The sequence below is a fragment of the Aethalodelphis obliquidens genome, unplaced genomic scaffold (genome assembly GCF_003676395.1).
Source record: "Aethalodelphis obliquidens isolate GAN/ISIS:26980383/991018 unplaced genomic scaffold, ASM367639v1 scaffold104, whole genome shotgun sequence".
Classification (NCBI taxonomy): domain Eukaryota; kingdom Metazoa; phylum Chordata; class Mammalia; order Artiodactyla; family Delphinidae; genus Aethalodelphis; species Aethalodelphis obliquidens.
This window is the reverse complement of record NW_020838048.1, coordinates 1,583,561-1,606,123: the sequence shown is the minus strand read 5'-3', so window position 1 is coordinate 1,606,123 and position 22,563 is coordinate 1,583,561. Positions and strand designations below refer to the sequence as shown.

The following is a 22,563-nucleotide window of genomic DNA, read 5'->3' as shown; positions in this document are numbered from 1 at the left end:
GTCTCCACAGCACATCTAATCGTCAGCCACTGGAAAGAGTACTTATGTTTCAGGGTGAGAAGAGTTGGGTGGCATTGAGGGTGATGGGAAATTTGTATCTCATTTTTGTCTTGTGGCAGCAGATAGGTCATAAAGTTACAGGAGGGAATTCCCTGAGCGCAGTGGGTCCCGCTGCGTTTACAAAAACGGATAGGTCAGAAATCCTGGGGTCCGAATGAAGCCCTTTATGGAGGTATCGAATTCTTCTGTTAATTAGATTTCATGATGTGACCCCTCCTAGACAGTCAAATACCTAGGACCGTCGAACACGTTTTTTAAGAAGAGAAAGACGTTAAATTTCCCCCTGAAAACTTTATAGGGAATGAAACAAGCCTTCCAAAATCAAAGTTGGACAATTCTGATGTTATACACAGCACGGCGAATGTTTGTGTCAAACACTTGTATTTATAAGTTCACTGTAATTTTTTTTCTTTAATAAAAGTAATGGTAAAAGAAAGTCACCTTTACATTTGTATAAAGTTCTCTTCACCCAGAAGTGGTAAAAGAGGACACACGAACACAGTTAAATAAAGTACGCAGGCATTTCCAACATTCTCTCTGCTCCACTGCTGAGATGGTTGTGAGATGCGTCGCAAAACTTAAATGTTACGTCAAAAAGCCCTCCGAGAAGCGGGCGAAGCTTCGCGCTGTATAGATTCTAGGGGTGGGACAGTAGCGGGGGAAGGTGCTCCCAGACTTGTTTTCAAGCAGGGAACATTGACATCGCCAGCGTTTTCCAGCTTCCCAGGAATGTGGCCGCTGCGCGCTGCGCCCAAAGGCGTCCCACAGCAGAACCCGGAGACCGATCGCTTTGTGAGCGCCAATCTCCGCAGCCTTTGGGCTGACGCCCGGGCGCCTGCCCCCTGCTCGGCCTCACTCACCCCTCCTCCTCTAGTACAGTTACTGCACGACCCTTACATGGCGAGGACCCCTCGCTTTTCCCCTCCTTTTCTTAGTAGGTCCCCATCTCCAGCCCATTCATCGGCAGCCACTACATTTGAACTGAATCTCTATCCTTCCTTTTTAAAAACAAACACAGCAGGGCGGAGAAAAGGAAGGCAGGAGATTTATCTCCAGCTTCAGAGCAGCCGCCTTGGGCTATTATCCATCTGACACCAGTGGGTGGGGTGCAATCTGACACTTCCCTTCCTTTCCAGAAACGTGAGTGGAGCTGGCGCCTCCTTCGATTTGGGGGAGGGGAGACGGGGGAGAAGGTCCGCACTTCCGTCCTCGGGGCTTTCTCCCCAGGCGACCCGGTACCGGTGGTGAGCGGTGCTCTCGCTGCGCCGCTCCCAGGTTTGGTGCCTGGAGAACTCCACGTTCTGCTTTCTCCTGCTCCTGGCTCCGCCCCAGCTCCAGACCTGGCTTCCCTCCCGCCCTACCCGTCCGGGCCGCCCCCTTCCCTCCGCGTCTAGCGCGAGCGTGCGGGGACATCTCCGCGCCTGCCCTGGGCCCAAGGCTGGGCTGAGAATATCAAGAGCCCCTCTCCGGCGGGTCATGGACAGCCGACCCTGTGGTTGTCCCCTTAGCTCCCTGAGCGCAGCTGGGAATTCTCTCCCACCCTAGCCGCTCAGCCCTTGGAAGGCCCTGGGCGCTGCGCGCTCCGTGTCCCCGCTTTGTAGCGAGACTGGCACCTCGGGGGAACCTGGAGCTTGGAGACATTCTTGCGCCTAGCCAGTCAGAGGAGTGGGCGCAGCAGCCAAGTGGCGGCCAGACGCGTAGCTTCAGAGGTCCGGATACGGCGACGGTGCACGGGGGCGCAGCCCGGGTGCCCAGCTCCAGCGCGGGAGGAAGTCCCTCTCACTGCGCCGAGAGCGCGAGGGACGCGCCCTGGGCGCACGCCCAGGAGGCCTCCTCCCCAGCCCTCGGGACCGTCCTTAGGGCGCGAGGAGGAGCTTGCTGGAGACTTCGAGGCTGTCCAGAGCCTGGGAGCGGGAGCGCGGCATCTCCTGCCTCAGCTGGGAAGGGGGAGTGGCGCTGGCCGCCGGAGCTGGGCACCCAGCGAGCGCCTGACCTTCCTCCTCCTCTTCCTTACCCTTTTCGTGACTTAGGCTCTGGGAGAAAGTTCTGGCGACCAAAGGAGCCCTCCGTCCTCACGCCTTTTCCTAGAAGGCTGGTGATGGATCTCCTGCTTCTGCCCCTGACGGGGCACTTGGAGCGCGCTGGTGGCGCGTGAGCCGGGAACTGCCCTCCACCGGCCTCGGCGAGCCTTGGCCCGACCCCGTCTGGCAGCCTCGCCTGAGCCCCCTTGTTTTCTGCGCCCCAAAGCGTTAGCAGTTCCGAGAGCTGGAAGAGGGTGGCCCTCAGGCACAGCCCCGCCGAGATGTCCGCGCAGAGCCTACTCCACAGCGTCTTCTCCTGCTCCTCGCCGGCCTCGGGCAGCGCGGCCTCGGCCAAGGGCTTCTCCAAGAGGAAGCTTCGCCAGACCCGCAGCCTGGACCCGGCTCTGATCGGCGGCTGCGGGGGCGAGGCGGGCTCAGAGGGCGGCTCGCGGGGGGCCACCGGGGGCCGCGTCTGCTCCCCGCTGTCGCTGGCCGAGGGTCTCGGCTCTCGCTTGGCGTCCTCTCCGCGGGGCCCGCCTCCCCGGGTCAACCGACTCCCGTCCCCTAGACCCCTCTGCTCGTCCTTCTCCACACCCAGCACCCCGCTGGAGAAGTCACCTTCTGGCAGCTTCCACTTTGACTATGAGGTCCCCCTTGGTCGCAGCGGCCTCAAGAAGAGCATGGTATGGGACCTGCCTACAGTCCTAGCCGGGCCGGGCAGCGGCCGCAGCACCATCCTCTGCTCCTCCGGGGGAGGCCCCAACGGCATCTTCGCTTCTCCCAGGAGGTGGCTCCAGCAAAGAAAGTTCCAGTCCGCGCCCGACAGCCACGGCCAGCCCTATGTGGTGTGGAAGTGTGAGGTAGGGCCCGCTGCCGCGTGTCCTCACGGCCCAAGACTGGACACCTGGGCAGTTCTTTAATTCCTTCTCATTTACAGAGCCAGGGACCCACTGAGGGCTTTTCCCGGTGTGGCTGTTCCTCTTTGGCTGGTTAAATGGTGTCTGCAAATGGGGCGTCCCTAGTGGCCACCCACACGTGTCTTCTTAGGACTTCTTGGCTCCCCTTTGGAGCAGTGGTAGGAGCTAGAGGAAGAGGTGCTTTCCTTTTTGTGCTGCAGGTGATTTCCAAGGGTCATCTTATTCCTTCACCCAATGTTGATATTTTTTTGGAACTCAAATGATCTATTTCCAAGCTGTTTGTCAGGATTGGAGGAAATATATTTTGAAATGTTTCTGCCATCTGGTTGTTTTACAGAGAATTCAGGAACATTATTCTTGAGGGTGTTGTTGATATGTGTGTGTGTAGGTCTGTGTGTTTGGGGGAGTAACTACTAGAATTCTCTAGTTTTGATCTTTTCTTCTCCCTAAAGGTCTGATTTAAGAGATCTGTGGTACTGAGTACTCGTTTAATCCTGGAGAAAAAAAAAATCTCTGCCTAAGGCTATGAAAGATCATGGAAATATACCCAGATTCCACTAAGGGCTACTAGTAGTGAAATATACATGAATCAGGAATCGTTAGTAAATAGGGAGCTCAGAGGGAGGTATTTGGTACCTTTATAAACGTTTGCTCTCTGGTTTAGAAGAGTAGAGAACAGAGCTAATGGGAAACTGCGGTTGATGGGTACTTCGAAAGCTGCATGCTTTTAGAGAATAAATACTAGTTGTTTTAAAAATGAACAACTCCTAATCTCTTTTCAGTCCACAAACTCTATAGATTTGCCTTGGATCTGTTTCCGTAAGGAGAGATTCCATCCATTGTAATTAAATGTTTTAAAGTACAGTTAGAATTACAGAAATGAAATGAAATACCATGTAATTGCTGGAGATTTAGACTAAATAAAGGAAATACAACCAAGAAAAACAGCGAGAAAATAGTATCCAACATCATCCCTTGCTCTGTTAACGTGAGTGACTGTGGAATTTTGGCTTTTATTAGACTGCCTTAGAAAAATCAGCAGTATTTATCAGAAATACTCGCGTCACATATTAGTAAAATATTAGTTACTGTGTCAGAGTAACTGCTGCTGTTGGGTGGGGAGCATGGATTACAAAAACTAACAAACACTGCTGACTGTTCTGTCCATTTTCTTGAGGAAGATAGGCAGTAGAGAGAAAAGTCAAGTAGGAAGCAAGAGATTCTCTCCAAACCAGGGAACTTAGCATTAGAAAGAGGGTCAAGAATAAATGTTGAATCTCTGTTGGTCTTTCGAAGGGCCTGGATTCCTACTCTATATCAGAAGCACACATTATCAGATCAATCTGTAGGAGTTGAGAGAACTGCAAAAGCAAGCCAAGTTCTTGGACTGGATAGCCACTGACATTCATGTTTCAACCAATTACATCACTAAGAACGTCTCTGCTTTTCTTAGCAACTGTACATACTTGGAATGTAGTATATAGATGCTGTTTGTTGCTCTTATGACCGAAAGGCAGTCTACTGTAGATGATCACAACTGGTTAGAAATTTTCTTCTTATCCATTAAAATTTCATAATTAATGGACAAGTACCTGAACTTCATCAATACTGGGTGGCTTCAAACTGTTCTGTGCAGTCTGCAAGCTCACCTACCATGACTTTCACCTCTTTTCAGTGGTTAAAACTAAGTACATAGCCATCTAGCAAAAGAACAAAATTTTCTCATAAAATGTTTGTGTGTGTGTGTGTGTGTGTGTGTGTGTGTGTGTGTGTGTGTAATCCCTTTATTCTTGAGGCAGACATGGAATGACTGGATGGAATCCTGGCATGAAGGTCCAAGGCTGGTTTTGTTTAATGGAGTCCCAGATATCCTAACGTAACCCCGGGGTCTGGAATTTAATGGCTTGGATTACCTTTCAAAGGTTTAATGCCCTGGAACCCTCTCAAAAACCAAGGAAATTCGTCCTATTGAGCACTGCTTGTCCTTCTCGTTTGAAAGCAAGCTAGGTCCTTTGTCCTAAAAGAGAATCTTTACTAATGATGCCAAAAGTCTGGCAAATGAACACCTTGCAAGGTTACTTATGGGCCCTGGAGGGGAGATTTGGATCGTACAGACTTGGTTCTTATGCTTCCCCTGGTTGGTCTGGTTCAGGGTTTCTCTGCCTCTGCGCTGTGGACAGTTGTGGCTGAACGATTCTTTGCTTTGGGCACTGTCCTGTGCATTGTAGGAAGTTCAGCAGCATCCTGGGCCTCTACCCACTAGGTGCGAATAGCAGCCTCCCCACCAGTGTGACAATGAAAAGTGTGTGCAGGCACTGCTGGATGTCCTCTGAGGGTCAAAACTGCCCCAGCTGAGAACTACTACACCAGTGAGTTGAATGTAGCCCCCCCATGATGGCCATCTTGACAGCCCACAGAGTGCTTTCAGCTGGCAGAAAGTTGCCTCGGGGACGTCTTCCCATTCCAAAAGCATGTGGAGCCCTCTTGAGTGTTGCGTGCAGATTCCACGGATCTCTTATGGTTTATTCAGCTTTTCAGTTTCTCTTCCATTGAATCCATAGGCAAACCTGAGAATTCACCTTCGTTCAGGTGTAGCCAGTAATGGATCACATCCACTTCTACTTAGTTCTTTCAGCAGATTCTCTGGTTTTAAACTCAATTGTTCGTACAAGGGCACCTGCTCCCAAGACTCGCATAAATGCCTGTAGCTCTATGCCTTGTGCTCACTCAAAGCTCACAAATGGCTTTTTTATGGCCTAAAACCAGGAGGTGTTAGACAAAGTCAGCTACAACTCAGTATTTCCTTACTGCGTGTTTTAGGATTGCTTTAACGAAAACTGATTCATGGACATGCTGAGTAGAATATCTATTGAGTAGAAAAAGGGAGAAGATGAAGGGATAAATGGTACATGGTAACACAATTGGTATATACTTCTCAACTTTGTTCTTACCAGCCAGGCTCTGTCCTTGACTTGGATCATAAACAAGGGAGTAAGGTCTCATTCTAACTCTGGGGTTCTCCTAATTCTTTTGGATCAGAGCTGAGATTACGCTCATAGCTGACATAGAGTTTGGCAGCCTCGATAACCCATAACTAAAATTATTTCTCTCTTCATGACTTCTTTTCTTCATTTACGCTCCAAGAACTTCTTGAGCACAAGCATTTCTCTATGTACCAGGAATGCAGAGAGGCTAAAGTATGGTGTCGCCCCTTAAAGAGTCTAAGGAGGCGGATGGATGAGTCAACCAAGAGCTGCGGTGCAGAGGGTCAGCACAATCAGGGACTGGGGGATGGGATTCTCCGTGCTTTGGGGAGTCCTGAAAGGCTTCACTGTGCAGAGAACACTTGAACTTGATCTTCAAGGGTGACTGCCACTTAGAAGAAGAAGGGAAGTGATTCCTTGATGAAATAGAAAGGAGTGGACCTGCAAAGGCACAGAGGTGTTGGTGACGCTAGAGTTTCCAACAAAGAGGACTTAGAGGGGCTTAAGTGCAATAATTTGTTTGGAGGAGGAGGTTAAGATATATGCGGTTTAATGTATGTAGCAACCACATGGCTTTTTATATAACAACCTAATGAAACCAGAAATTAGACACCTGTTTGTGGAATAATAAGTAACTATAGGCTCAGGTAGAAAGGGCAGGAGGACCAAAGCACCTCTTGACATCCAATCTGCAGGGAAGTGAAAGGATGTATTGATAGAGTGTTTTTGAAGTTAGAAGTTTGGTGTGCCTGGAGCACAGGCTGTATCTCACTGTGTGTCGGATAATAGTATTCAACAGGCTGGGTAGCATTAATTACGAAGAGCCCCACTGTGCATGTCTCAGGAGTTTGGACTCTGTTTCGTAGAGCAGTGCTTCTCAACCTGGAGACAGTTTGTTCCCAGGGGACATTTAGCAATGTCCAAAGACAGTTTTGGTTGTCACAACTGGGGGTGGTGATGTTATTACCTTCATTTTGCAGCTGTAACAAATTACCCCAAACATATGGGTTTGAGCAACACAAATTTATTATCTTATACTTGTGGAGGTCAGAAGTCTGAAATAGGTCTCCTTGGGCTAAAGTCAAGGTGTCGGCAGAGCTGTGTTCCTTCTGAAGGCGCTAGGGTCTGTTTCCTTTGCTTTTCCAGTGTCCCCCTGCCTCCATCTTCAGTGCCAGCCATGTTGCATCTCTTTGACTCTTCTTCCAGTCATTTCTTCCTCAGGCTCTCTTAAGGGTGCTTCTGATTACATAGAACTCACGTGGATAATCCAAGATAATGTCATTTTTTTAAACATCTTTATTGGAGTATAATTGCTCGACAACAGCGTGTTAGCTTCTGCTATATAATGAAGTGAATCAGCTTTACTTATACATATATCCGCATATCCCCTCCCTCTTGTGTCTCCCTTCCACCCTCCCTATCCCACCCCTCTAGGTGGTCACAAAGCACCGAGCTGATCTCCCTGTGCAATCTCATTGTTTTAAGGTCAGTTGATTAGCAACCTTTAATTCTACCTGCAGCCTTAATTCCCCCTTGCCGTGTAAGCTAACATATTCACAGGTTCCAGAGATTAGGATGTGGGTATCTTTGGTGGGACATTATTCTGCCTACTAACAGGGGAGGTGCTAGTGGCATCTAGTGGGGGAGAATCCAGGGACACTGCTAAACACTCTACTAGGCACAGGATAGCGCCCACAGCAAAGAATTATCTGGCCCTCAATGTCAATAGTGCCCAGGCTGAGAAACCCTGCGGTGGAGAATGGGGTAAATTGGTGATTTTTAAGCCTGAGTGTGTAACAAGATTGGATATGTATTTTAGAGAGATCACTCTAGTGTCTGTGGGGGCAATGCATCAGTAGCGTGAAACAAGCAGGAGGACAGATAGAGGAGGTAGGCATGGGGAAACCACGCCAAGCATCCTGCAAACAGATGGGAGTTGCCATAGAAACATCATACTTCTGTATTTCTTACTTTTCCGCTTTAGCAAATTGTTTTCTTGCACTGTTGAACTACTTCGAATAGGTTGGTGTCTGTAGACCACTGGTTTTCAACCAAGGGGTGGGTTTGCAGCCTGGACACATTTGGCAATACCTGTTGGTGTTTTCAGTTGCCAGAGTTGAGGCAGGGGGTGTGTGCTACCGGCATCTGATGGATAGAGGCCAGGGATACTGCTAATTGTTCTGCAGTGCACGGGACAGACTGCCGCAACAAATGATTATCCTGCTCAGCTTTTCAGTAGTACCGAGGTTGAGAAACGCTATATAATTTATTACTTTATACAAGAAGCTGAATTCTAGGTTTTGCTTTCCGGTACCATTTTCTCTCATGTTTCTGGCTTTACTCTGTCATTTTTTCTTTTTTCCTGGTATATGTCAACCAAGACTTTGAATTGGAAAAAATACCTTTTTGAAAGGTATTGAGGATAGGAAAAAATATGGGGTGTCTCAATATATGTGTAAGAAAGAATTGAATTGTAAATATGTAATGACAGAAACTGGAATTAAAATTTAAAACATGGGCAGAGAGGAATATTGTGATTAAAAATAGAGGCTCACCCATGTCACCAAAGAGGAAGTAATTAGAGTAAGATAGCTTCAAACAGGAAATTGACAAAGGACATTTTACAAGGAATTATGTCTGAAATCAACATAATGGCCTAAGAATTTATAACTTAGGAAAATAGTTATTCAGTTTTCATATGCTTTCTCTTGGAGTATTTCTCTGCTACAATTCATTTCATTTCTAAGTTAATTTTTATTTTTACTAAAAAAATTTTTTTAACATCTTTATTGGAGTATAATTGCTTTACAATGGTGTGTTAGTTTCTGCTTTATAACAAAGTGAATCAGCTATACATATACATATATCCCCATATCTCTTCCCTCTTGTGTCTCCCTCCCTCCCACCCTCCCTATCCCACCCCTCTAGGTGGTCACAAAGCTCCGAGCTGATCTCCCTGTGCTGTGTGGCTGCTTCCCACTAGCTATCGGTTTTACATTTGGTAGTGTATATATGTCCATGTCACTGTCTCACTTTGTCCCAGCTTACCCTTCCCCCTCCCCGTGTCCTCAAGTCCATTCTCTAGTAGGTCTGCGTCTTTATTTCCGTCCTGCCCCTTGGTTCTTCATGACCATTTTTTTTTTTAGATTCCGTATATATGTGTTAGCATACGGTATTTGTTTTTCTCTTTCTGACTTACTTCACTCTGTATGACAGACTCTAGGTCCATCCACCTCACTACAAATAACTCAATTTTGTTTCTTTTTATGGCTGAGTAATATTCCATTGAGTGTATGTGCCACGTCTTCTTTATGCATTCATCTGTTGATGGACACTTAGGTTGCTTCCATGTCCTGGCTATTGTAAATAGAGCTGCAGTGAACATTGTGGTGCATGACTCTTTTTGAATTATGGTTTTCTCAGGGTATATGCCCAGTAGTGGGATTGCTGGGTCGTATGGTAGTTCTATTTGTAGTTTTTTAAGGAACCTCCATACTGTTCTCCATAGTGGCTGTATCAATTTACATTCCCACCAACAGTGCAAGAGGGTTCCTTTTTCTCCACACCCTCTCCAGCATTTATTGTTTGTAGATTTTTTGATGATGGCCATTCTGACTGGTGTGAGGTGATATCTCATTGTAGTTTTGATTTGCATTTCTCTAATGATTAATGATGTTGAGCATTCTTTCATGTGTTTGTTGGCAATCCTTATATCTTCTTTGGAGAAATGTCTATTTAGGTCTTTTGCCCATTTTTGGATTGGGTTGTTTGTTTTTTTGATATTGAGCTGCATGAGCTGCTTGTAAATTTTTTAGATTAATCTTTAAGGTAATTTTTAACCTAAATAGAGAATAATATGAAGACAAATTCTTCTCAGATTGAATTGAGCTTCCACCAGAATTTTGGGATTTGAGGGTTGGCAAGAGCAAATTTTAGACTCTAAAAGGACCTTGGGTAGCATCTAGTTGCAACCTCCTTACTTTATAGTTAAAGACAGGGACTGAGGGCTTCCCTGGTGGCGCGGTGGTTGAGAGTCCGCCTGCCGATGCAGGGGACACGGGTTCGTGCCCCGGTCCGGGAAGATCCCACATGCCGCGGAGCGGCTGGGCCCGTGAGCCATGGCCGCTGAGCCTGCGCGTCCGGAGCCTGTGCTCCGCAACGGGAGAGGCCGCAACAGTGAGAGGCCCGCGTACCACAAAAAAAAAAAAAAAAAAAAAAAAAAAGACAGGGACTGAAAGGGTTAAGCCCAAACTCAGACAACAAGCTGAGGGCAGAACCAACCCTGAGGTCCTCCTTGACTCTCAATATTAACTGCAAAACTTCTGGAAAAAGTAAGCGACCATGAACATCTAGAACCTTGGCAATCTTTTTTCTATCCCCATTACTTAATGAAACAATTTTCTCAAAGGTGCCCAAATCCGTGGACTTTCTTCGACCTCCTTTGGCTGGACTTCTGGGCAGAACTGACAGCACTGTTCTGCACCGTCCCCCTCCCCCTTTCCCCACCACTCACAGAAGAGTCTCAGCTCCCTCCCCGTTGCCTGCTTCTCAGTCTGTAATGTCTCTTCCTGCTCTTCTGTTTCTGTGCTTGTGGTCCATGCATCCCTACGTTCAGATCATTCTCCCTTCATGATCTCGTTCACTTTTGCGACTTCAGCTATCATCCCTCTTGGGGACACTCGTAACTCTGTGTGCTTGAGCTCCTAACATCTATTTCTGATTTCTTGCAAGACATCTGCTCGCGATGCCCACTACGTGACTGAGGCGGAACGAATCAGCCCCCCTTTCCTGTGAGCACACTCATTTTCTGTGTTCCTTATTTCTGGTTGGTGTCGCCATTCTTAGGCCAGCTTAGTTTTACCAGGCCAGAATGTCTTCAGTTTTCCCCCTCTTTTTTTTTTTTCTCCTGTCATCTCCAATAAGTTATCAAATCCTGTTGTGTTTACTTCTCATTCGCTCCATTCTAGAAAGGATTTGAAGAGGAATGTGTCCAAGTTCTTACATCTCTCTCCAGCTGTTCCTTCTCGTTGTCACTGCCTAGATTGGGGCCTCATTTGCTGTGGCCTCTGCTTGGTCACCCTGCCTTCAGTTTCCCCTCTTCCCATCTGGCTTATGGGCTTTCTACTCCAAAGACACAATTGAAATCGTGTTAACTCCCTGAGTAAAAACCTTTGCTGGGACTCGGTGTGTACAGAATGAAATCCAAACTGCTTAGCCAGTCATTTCAAAGCCTTTCACGCTATAATCTTAGCTGACCTCCTCCTCTTTCCCTAGGAATTCTCGTCCAACAGAACCAAACTGGCCACTCAGCCAGGTTGTCATCAAATATTTATCAGGGGCTGGCTATGCAGTAGACACTGGGGAATGTATGCAGAGTAAACAGGCACGGCCCCACAAGGTGCTTACATGTTTGTGAAAGCAACACTTTCCAGTAAATAAATCCCTGCACTTCCTCAGAATGCTGTGGCACTGTGACAGGAGGACTGTGGTACAGAATCCCCCCCCCCCCCCCCGCAAGGATGTCCATGTCCTAATTCCCAGAACCCATGGATATGTTACCTTATAAGGCAAAAGAGACTTTGCAGATGTGATTAAGTTAAGGATCTTGAGATGGGGAGACGATCCTGGATTATCTGGGTGAGTCTAATGTAATCACAAGGATCCTTATAAGAAAGAGGCAAGAAGTTCAGAGTTAGAGAAGAAGATATGAGGATGGAATCAGCCGGAGAGAGAGACAGACAGACAGATGTAGAAAGAGAGAGAGACAGAGAGACAGAGAGAGACAGAGAGACAGACAGAGAGAGACAGAGACACGCACAGAGATTGATTTTGAAGATGCTACACTGTTGGCTTTGAAAATGGAACAAGGAGCCGTGACCCAAGGAATAGGGCAGCCTCTAGAAGCTAGCAAAGGCAAGGCAACAGATTCTCCCCTAGAATCTACAGAAGGACAGCAGCTCTGTCAACATTTGATCCTAGCCCATTGAGACTTCTGATCTCCAGGACTGTAAGAGAATAAGTGAGTGTGTTTTAAGCCATGATGTTTGTGATAGTTTGTCACAGCTGCCATAGGAAGCTGTTACAAGGACTAAGGAGGTCTGGGATGTCTCAACTGAAGCCAGTGGGTAAGGAGGCCTTTGCCAAACACAAAGAAGGGAGGTGGTAGAAAGAATGGCCTGTAGTTAAGAGGGGCGTAGTATGCTTCAGGAACTTAGAGAAATCCAACTGGAAACACCTATAGGAGCAGGATGATGGCAAAGAGTAAATCTGACAGGGCCTTGGGCTTCACGATACAGCTCAGGATTTTATGATTTAATGTAAACGTTCTCTGCAGGGATTTTCTTCTCTCCTCATTCTGCTTTTCATCACCTGGTTCCATATCTATCTGAGAAGACTCCACCATACTTTATGGCTCAACCAGATATCACCTTCAAAGAAATGTTTTGACTATCATACGTGTCATGACATATTCACGATTTACGCAAATGTGAGCTCAGCTAGGTTCTGATTTTTCTAATCTGGTGTCCGCATAAAGGGAAAGTGTTTTATATCAGACTCCATTCAATGACTGAGGGAATATGTGTTCTGACAGTGGTTTTCCAAATCCTGGGGATACACCATTGGGGCATGATGTCTTTTTAAATTTTTTTCCTGAGTAGGTATTCTTTTATTTTGTCAAAAGAAGGTTACAATTTTCTGTAACTTTCTACATTCACAGAGAAGGTTAACACACGTAGATTAAATTAGTTCTGTTTTATTAAAATCTACATTAGGGGACAAACTGGAATTTATGCAACTCTGCCCTGATTGTTTCCGATGTTTTATTTTTAATTTTTGCAGACAGGAAGACAAAAGTCATCCTCACCTTTGCTCCCCTTTCTGTAACGGGCACGATGTCTTGGTCTAAATTTTACTGCATCCTCTCTGGGTCATTGCTTATGATAAAGAGACTGAGACTATAATTGCAACTATGTTACAACATGGCAAAAAATGGAAGGTAGTGTGTGAAAAAATGGAATTAGTTATTGTGTTAACTAGTAAATAATGATGTTTTCATTAGCTACCAGGGAAATACAAATCAAAACCACAATGAGATACCACTTCATGTGGCTATACCATAGCATATATATGGCTATAATAAAAAAGACAGATAATAACAAGTGTTGACAAGGATGTGGAGAAATTGAAACTCTTATACACTGCTGGTGAGAATGTAAAATGGTGCAGCAGCTTTGCAAAATAGTTAGGCAGTTTCCCAAAAAGTTAAACATTGACCATATTACCCAGCAATTCCACCTTTAGGTATCTACCCAAGAGAACTGAAAATACATGTGTACATGAAGACTTGTAAGTGAATGTTCATAGCATTATTCATAATGGCCAAAATGGTGGAAACAACCAAATGTCTATCAACAGATGAATGGGTAAACAAAATGTGGTATACCTATAAAATACAAGATTATTCAGCAATAAGAAGGACTGGAGTACTAATACATGCTACAACATGGATAAACCTTGAAAACATTATGCTAAGTGAAAGAAGCTTGTTACAAAAGGCCATATATTGTATGATTCTATTCATATGACATGTCCAGATTAGGCAAATCTATAGAGACAGAGAATAGATTAGTGATTGCCAGAGGATGGCAGTAGAGAGTGATGAGAAGTGACTGTTAATGGATACCTGGTTTCTTTTTGGGGGGATGAAAATGTTCTGGAGCTAGGTAGCTGTGATGGTTGCATAGCCTGAGGAATATACTAAAAACCTCTGAAGTGTACACTTTAAAAGGGTAAATTTTATGGTATGTGAATTTTAAAAACTTAATTAATTAGTTTATTTTTGGCTGCATTGTGTCTTCGTTGCTGCGCACGGGGTTTCTCTAATTGTGGCAAGCGGGGGTTACTTTTCGCTGGAGTGCGTGGGCTTCTCATTGCGGTGGCTTCTCTTGTTGCGGAGCACGGGCTCTCGGCACATGGGCTTCAGAAGTTGTGGCTCGCGGGCTCTAGAGCACAGGCTCAGTAGTTGTGGCGCACGGGCTTAGTTGCTCCACGGCATGTGGGATCTTCCCGGACCAGGGCTTGAACCCGTGTTCCCTGCATTGGCAGGAGGATTCTTAACCACTGTGCCACCAGGGAAGCCTGGTATAGTGAATTTTAATATCAATTAAAAGAGAACACTGTTTATGACTTTTAGAAAATATATCAATATTGTTGCTACATCATCTTTTCAGTAAAACATAAACATAAATGTAGATGAGCAGAGGTATGTTGTAGGCCCAGTCCTAATGTATATTAAATGCTGTCAGCAAAAGGTGCAACAAGGAGGTAGTAATGCCTCTGGCAGATTCAATGGAGGAGAGAACAGCCAGCCTGGGATTTCCTGAGACTGGTTACTGTGGATATTCTATGTCCTGATTATTACGCTTTGGAAGCAAGTGCAGAGAAGCTATTAAAGAGATTGTTTTTCAGAAAAGGCAGAGACTTTAAAAAGTACTTACAATCTTGAAAAATTGCCTGGCCATATCACACCAGAGCTATTAAATAGCCAAAGATTTTCAGGAGTCATGAGAACTAAAAGCAACTTGAGAAACTACCCATCAAGTCATGTGCTGATAGACCCAAGAGGAGAAGGCTGAGCTTTGAATGTCTTTGAAGAAATTGGACATGAATTGAGTTGGGTGACCCATGGATCAAGGAAAATAATGTGGTTTTGCTTCTGTATACCTGGACACTCATGGAAACAGGTGAATTAATACTACCTACAGGATCTGAAGTGTGAATAAGCATCACTTCAGTTCTCAGCTTGCATTGCCAATAACCTCATCCCTCAGGGGTTCAGAAACAGTTAGGCAAGCTGGTACTGAGACCCAAAAGTGGATGGGCAAGGGGAAAGATAAACCTTAGGTGACAGTAGGCACGTTGCATCGGGGTTTATTATAACAAGGCCTCTACTCTAGTTAATAATTTGGTCCATGGAAGTCCTGAACTGGGCCACCAGGTTTTCTGGCTTTTGAACAAAGTAGCATTCTGCTTATATTGGAACTTCTGATTGATTCCTTGCCCACTTATTTCAGTTGATAGGTGATGATCATAATGATAAGCGAAATAACAATTAGTATTTGTAGAATGCTCAGCAGTTTTTTGTTATTACAACAACTCTGCGGGGCGATAGTATCATCCTTCATTTTGCAGGTAAGGACACTGAGACTGCGATTAAGAGGCAGCCAGACTTAGTTGGAGAAGAAATGAAGTGAATGAGTTAGAGCTGGACTCTGATCCAGACCACCTGGATTCAAATCCAGGCTCTGCTCTGTGACCTTGAACAGATTACAAAGCATCTTTCTGCCTCAGTTTCCTCATCTGTCAAATGGGGATAATTAAAGTCCCTACCTTGAAGAGTTTTGTGAGGACCTCATGACCTGATTACTTGGAAAGTGCCCAGCACATAGGACGTAGTAAAAGATACTAAGCAGAGTAAAGGGTAAGTAAAATGGAAGACGTGTCCAGGTCATACAGCTAGGAAGCAACAAAGGTAGGACTTGAATTAAAGTGTTAGTCAAAAATATTTATTCTGCACCTACTCTGTGTGCCAGGAACCTTGATCTTTCCACCGAGGCACTCAAAGAGGGCTTAGGTGATCAAGTGAATGAATAGACCTGGCTGATTTGGACAACAGCAGAAGGCAATTGAAAATTTATTTTGCAAGCTGTTAAGTAAGGTATACTTTTTATGGTAGGCATTGGAGCAACAGCAGGCTGTCGCCCCAGGCTTTTGGACTAGTGACTTGGAACACAGGAATTTACCAGACTTGCATTGTGGATTTGGTGTAACACAAGACATGCCAACAAGCCAGGGGGTAACCTTCATTCCCACACACTAGTCACAGTAACTTCATTGCATCAGACACTTTTTGTTTGGAGAATCCTTAGCATGTTGGGAACTGGATAGCTCCCAGTCCAGCCCTGGTTCTCTAGCTGGCAAATGGCAGTGTGGTTTGTCACTTCAAGCCGGGTGTTCTTCTCACTTCCTCATACTACCACTATCTTGTGAGATCTAGCTGACTGTTGTTCACGGCTAATCTCATCAACGTCTGTGCAGGGTAACAAGGCAGCATCACTAAATCGAAACAATACCACCGACACTCAGATGCTTTTTTTTTTTGCTCAAAATCTAACCATAACTCCCATTTCATTTCTAGTCTGACTCCAGCATTCTATGAACAAAACAGAATATTGGGATGGAAAGGTCCTTAAAGGTCTTCTTTCTAGTCCAGACATCCCTGCGATACTTAAATCCTATCTACGACATCCCCAGTTTATGCCCAGCACTGCCCCCCGCCCCGCAATGGAGACATTTCACAGTTCTGCCTTTAGATAATAATGGACATGGAAATTCTTCCTGGAATTGTGTTCAGAACAAGCCTCCCTGGGACTTTTATCATGCTACAAACGAATTCTGCCTCTCCTGTCATACAGATAATTACCAATATTGCATTTTTATTGTCAGTAAGGAAGTATGGGTTAGCTTAGCTTTCATTCTGAGCGTCCACACAAAGTTTGGTCATATTTTCTCTTTGGCAGAGAAAAATTATGAATATATTAAACCAGAATTGAGGAACAGTTTAAACGAAAGTTAAACTATTGACCCGAAGTTATCTTGCAAACTACTTAGAGAAATCCAGGATTAGAACTTTCTGTCTCTAGGTTCTTGCTGCCGACCCAGTGAGTCAGGTTTCTTCCTGTGATGATTTATAAGAGAGCTCAAAGACAGGTGCAGTTTTCATATCATATCACAGAGGATGGCTCTGGGTCTTTCTGCAAGCCTCCAAAGAGGCATGTTGAATCTGGCTTCTAATGGTAGTATATTGTCAAAAAATGGTGTTGTCAGAACGTGTTTGTCAAAATGCCAAGAAAATAAATGTGAAAGACGATATGGAGATGGTAAGCAGGCTTGAAGGTCAAGGAGTGTGATATGAGTCTCAGACTAACTTCAGAAGCTCTGAGTCATGAACTCAGCAAGTATATTGTCGTTCTGCTGCAATGGCAATATTTTAATCTTTTAATTTATGATTGAATTGGAAATAAATGACTTTTTCCTGTATAACTGAAAGTGCACTGTTAAAGATCAGTAAAGTATTATGCAAACGATCAGATATTTAGGTTCTTGTTCAGGGTTCTTTTAATTGAAATGGGTTATTCAGAGTTACAAGTTGTTTTAGAAAGTGAAATAGTTTCTCTCTCTCTGCAGTATTATTCGGAGTCGTGGCTCTCCCTGTGGGAGAGGGATGGGAGCTAGATGCAGAAGAGTCAATGGGTCACAATTGTCTAGTTTGCCTTTCCTCATCTAGAAATATCCCTTTTATAGGAAATGTCTAAAATTATGCTATGTATTTTACTGTCCCCATAAGGTATCATTCCTAATTTATATAAAGATATGGAAGACATAGCTTATGTAAATGTTCATTTGAATCTAAAACCATTCTTAAAAAGTAAAATTATTTTTTTAAAAGTTCACCGAATAAGAAAGTTGAATGATCAAGAAGAAAATTAACTTAGCATACCTACAAAGATTCCCTTTGAGTCATTAATTAAATGTTTCTATGCAATATTTTTGCAGTGCAGAAAGATTATTTTTTTTCTTTTATTTGGAATGACTTCTGCAGTTTTAGACCACAATCTATTAGTGTAATTTTTCTGAGTGTATGTCTATTCATAAACTTTTAAATTCATGATAACATCTTGCTTTAGAAATAAAAATGATTGGTTGGATGTTACCATATATAATTGGAACGATATGGATAAATTATTTTTATGAAAATAAAAGCTTTTAAAATTTCATGAAAAAATTGTAGGAAGGGCGCAGGCTCTGTGTCTTAGTTTGAGTTCCTCCAAAGGAAGGGCCTGGGTGAGTGCAGTTTATTTGGGAGGTGATCCGGGAAGCAGGAATGAAGAAGAATGAAATGCCGTTATAAATTTGTGTCATAAAGTTCACATCTGTGGACAAAGGAATGACCAAGGTTCCACCAGGACCACTGGGAAACACATAGAATGCCTCTGAGGATCTTCTACCCATGTTTCCATTATCTACTGCTATATAGCAAACCACCCCCAAACTTAGTGGCATGATTCTGTCAGGAATTAGATCAGGGCTCGGCTGGGCAGTTCTGCTCCACATGGCATCAGCTGGATTCACTCATTTGGACGCTTTTAGCTGGTGTCTGGGAGGCCTGGAAAGTTCAGGATGTCTTCACTTACATGTCTGGTGCATTGGTGATCCTCCATGTGGCCCCTCTCTCTAAGAGGATAGCGTGGGCTTCCTCACTGCATGGTAATCTCATGGTATTTGGTCAGCATGAGTCACAGGGCCAGCCCAGATTCAAGGGCAAGGGAAATAGATTCCACCTGTTGATGGGAGAAGCAAAAGTTATTTGTGGCCTTCTTTGATCTGTCACAAGCTAAAATATGGGGAGCTGGAGAATGTCTCCATTGGTTTCCATCCTCCATTGGTAGAAATTCCTTCCAGGCTTTTGAACTACCTTGTAACCTCTTTCACACGACCAAGCGTTCACTGGAGCTGGCTCACTAGCAGCGCAGAGGTCCCTGTGAGCTTGAACAGAACTTCCCAGCACAGTTCTGGCTGAGTTCAAAAATTTTAGCACAGGCTCATGGGGGGCAGCATTTAGGATCAGTCACCCACAATCTTAGCCAACCGGAAGCATCACTGAAGGATGGTATAATCATAGATTTTGGAGGTGTATTAGCCCAGGGTCAAATCCCAGAGCCACTTACTCATAAGGTGTGAATTTCAGTGTCTTCACCTTTAAAGGGAATGTAATTGTATTCACTTTGTAGGAGGTTGTGAAATCAATTAGTGAATGCACTTAGGACCCGTGGGCTATGAGGTGTCACGCAGAGGTGTCTGTTTATTACTCCATCTGCTTCATTCTAAAATGCTGTCATAGGCAGATGAACATAGATTTTATAATGCTTTCAGAGGAAAAAAGGCAACAATACTATGGTGAATATAAATAACTATCGTTTAAGACACAATTTTAGGCTTTTTATACTCTAAGGAAAATATGCAGTACTCGAGGAAACTATGATACAGTGAAGTTTTTCCTCTACACTTTACGTTTTGATTTGTGTACAATAGTTTAAATTGTATCAAACAGTGCTGTTTGTTTCCTGTCAAATTTCACATGCATACACCCATGAGTAAATGGCAAAATAAGCCCTTTTTTATGCAGAGTTGGGGCACAGAAGTTGACTGTACATTCAATCCTATAGTAGTTGTTCATTAGGTAAGAGTTATTACATTGATTTATCTGCCGCCTTTAGGGAATTTCCACATATTCTTCAGTTGGCAATAACTGCAGCTCATAACCCCCCACTGGCTACTGAAGTATCATTGTGCAAAACAACTTGTTCTTAGAACTTTTCAGTCTACTCCATGGAGATCCTTCCAAATGACTGGATGTTAATAAAACAGAGCAACACAAACAAGTATCTTGGGTTAGAACTGGCTTTCTAAAGCTTAGAGGCATGGGGTGGCAAATGAAGAAATTTAATTTTTGATATCATTAGTTGATAATGATAATTGATATCAGCTGCTGGAGTAGTGTCAATCATTCTTACCAATTACTTCACTCATTCATTCATCAAACAATTCAGCATATCTTAAGTGTTGAACTCTGGGTTTAGCAAGATGATAATTATAACAGTATTTTTGAATGCTTGCCTTGAGCTAGCTATCCTATTCATGCTTTAAAAAGCAATGGATCACTAAATCCTCAAAATAATCCAGGGAAGTCCAAAGCCAATAAATGGCAAAGGTAGGATTTAAATCCAGCTCTGAGAAAACCATAATTCAAAAAGATGCATGTACCACAGTGTTCAGTGCAGCACTGTTTACAGTAGCCAGGACATGGAAGCAACCTAAACGTCCATCAACAGATGAATGGGCAGAGAAGATGTGGCACATATATACAATGGAATATTACTCAGCCATACAAAGGAATGAAATTGAGTTATTTGTAATGAGGTGGATGGACCTAGAGTCTGTCATACAGAGTGAAGTAAGTCAGAGAAAAACAAATACCGTATGCTAACGCACGTATATGGAATCTAAAAAAATGTTACTGATAAACCTAGTGGCAGGGCAGGAATAAAGACACAGACGTAGAGAACGGACTTGAGGACACAGGGAGGGAAGGGGAAGCTGGGATGAAGTGAGAGAGTGGCACTGACATATATACACTACCAAATGTAAAATGGATGGTTAGTAGGAAGCAGCCGCATAGCACAGGGAGATCAGCCCGATGCTTTGTGACCACCTAGAGGGGTGGGATAGGGAGGGTGGGAGGGAGACGCAAGAGGGAGGAGATATGGGGATATATGTATACATATAGCTGATTCACTTTGTTATATAGCAGAGACTAACACAATATTGTAAAGCAATTATACTCCAATAAAGATGTAAAATAAATAAATAAATAAATCCAGCTCTGAGAATTCCACCCAGAAGAGAAAATAACATGTGGTCCTTGTTCTGAAGGTCCTCAGTCTAGGGGGACACGTAATAACCATAATAATGGCTAACAATTATTGAGCACTTACTTGAGTCAAACTCTCTTAGAATTACTTTACTTGCATGACTTCATTTAGTTCTCATATCAACTCCATGAGTTGTTATTATTAGGCTGGCCAAAAAGTTCCTTCAGTTTAAAAATAAAACACACATTTTTCATTTTCACCAAGAACTTTATTCAAAAACGTATTCACCATTTTGTTCCACTACCTTCTGCCTTTTTCCAGACAAATTCATAATTCCATCTTCCCAAAGCTTTTTATCTTTTGAGCAAAGAACTGTTCCACGTGCCTTTTATGGCCTTCCAGGGAATTGAAATTTTTTCCATTAAGAGAATTTTGTAAAGACCGAAATAAATGGAAATCTGAAGGTGCAATGTCTGGTGAATACGGCAGATGAATCAGACCTTCCCAGCCGAGCTGTAACAGGTTTTGCCTGGTCATCAAAGAAACGTGCGGTCTTGCGTTATCCTGATGGAAGAGTATGCATTTTCTGTTGACTAATTCTGGACACTTTTCGTCAAGTGCTGCTTTCAGTTGGTTTAATTGGGAACAGTACTTGTTGGAATTAATTGTTTGGTTTTCCGGAAGGAGCTCATAATAGAGGACTCACTTCCAATCCCACCGTATACACAACATCCCCTTCTTTGGATGAAGACCGGCCTTTGGTGTGGTTGGTGGTGGTTCATTTCACTTACCCCACAATCTCTTCTATTCCACATTTTTGTACAGTATCCACTTTTCATCGCTCGTCACAATTTGTTTTAAAAACAGAACGTTTTTGTTACGTTTCATTAGAGAATCGCATGTGGAAATACAGTCAAGGCTTTTTTCGCTTAACTTACGTGGAACCCAAACATCAAAGCGATTAGCATAACCAAGCATTTATTGTTTGTAGATTTTTTTGATGATGGCCATTCAGAATGGCCATCATCAAAAAATCTACAAACAATAAATGCTGGAGAGGGTGTGGAGAAAAGGGAACCCTCATACACTGTTGGTGGGAATGTAAATGGATACAGCCACTATGGAGAACAGTATGGAGGTTCCTTAAAAAACTAAAGATAGAACTACCATACGACCCAGCAATCCCACTACTGGGCATATACCCCGAGAAAACCATAATTCAAAAAGACACATGCACCCCAGTGTTCATTGCAGCTCTATTTACAATAGCCAGGACATGGAAGCCACCTAAGTGTCCATCGACAGATGAATGGATAAAGAAGATGTGGCACATATATACAATGGAATATTTCTCAGCCATAAAAAGAAACAAAATTGAGTTATTTGTAGTGAGGTGGATGGACTTAGAGTCTGTCATACAGAGTGAAGTAAGTCAGAAAGAGAAAGACAAAGACCATATGCTAACACATATATATGGAATCTAAAAAAAAAAAGTGTTCTTGAAGAACCTAGCGGCAGGACAGGAATAAAGACACAGACGTACAGAATGGACTTAAGGACACGAGGAGAGGGGAGGGTAAGCTGGGACGAAGTGAGGGAGTGGCATGGACGTATATGCACTACCAAATGTAAGATAGATAGCTATCTACCAATAGCTATCAATAAAAATGTTTTAAAAAAAATAACCAAGCTGGTTATGTACCAAATGATTTTCAATTTTTTTTTACAGAGTATAATTGCTTTACAATGGTGTGTTAGCTTCTGCTATATAACAAAGTGCATCAGCTATACATAAACATATATCCACTCTCTTTCAGACTCCATTCCCGTATAGGTCATTACAGAGCACCGAATAGAGTTCCCTGTGGTATACAGTAGGTTCTTACTAGTTACCTTTCATATATAGTAGTGTATATATGTCAATCTAGTGGGTTCATATTGTTCCCCAATAAAAGTGGCAAAGACAAAAATGATCAGTTCTCAAAGTTAGCAAGTTGGCAGAAAAATAAACACCTTATAATTTGGTATCAAACTTCATAGAGTAATTTGGCAATACCTACTAAAATAATATCAATGTATGTACTTAAAA

The 22,563-nt window shown here is 43.6% G+C and overlaps 1 protein-coding gene across 1 annotated transcript in view; it reads left to right on the top strand.

The window, feature by feature from the left end:
* The first annotated feature begins 1,496 nt into the window (after window positions 1–1,496).
* Window positions 1,497–22,563, top strand: part of ARHGAP6 (Rho GTPase activating protein 6) — a 487,363-nt gene continuing 466,296 nt past the window's right edge. Inside the window, exon 1 of the mRNA XM_027096555.1 lies at window positions 1,497–2,941. Coding sequence (XP_026952356.1) covers window positions 2,363–2,941 — 579 coding nt within the window. The 5' untranslated portion in view covers window positions 1,497–2,362. The remainder of the gene's footprint in view (window positions 2,942–22,563) is intronic.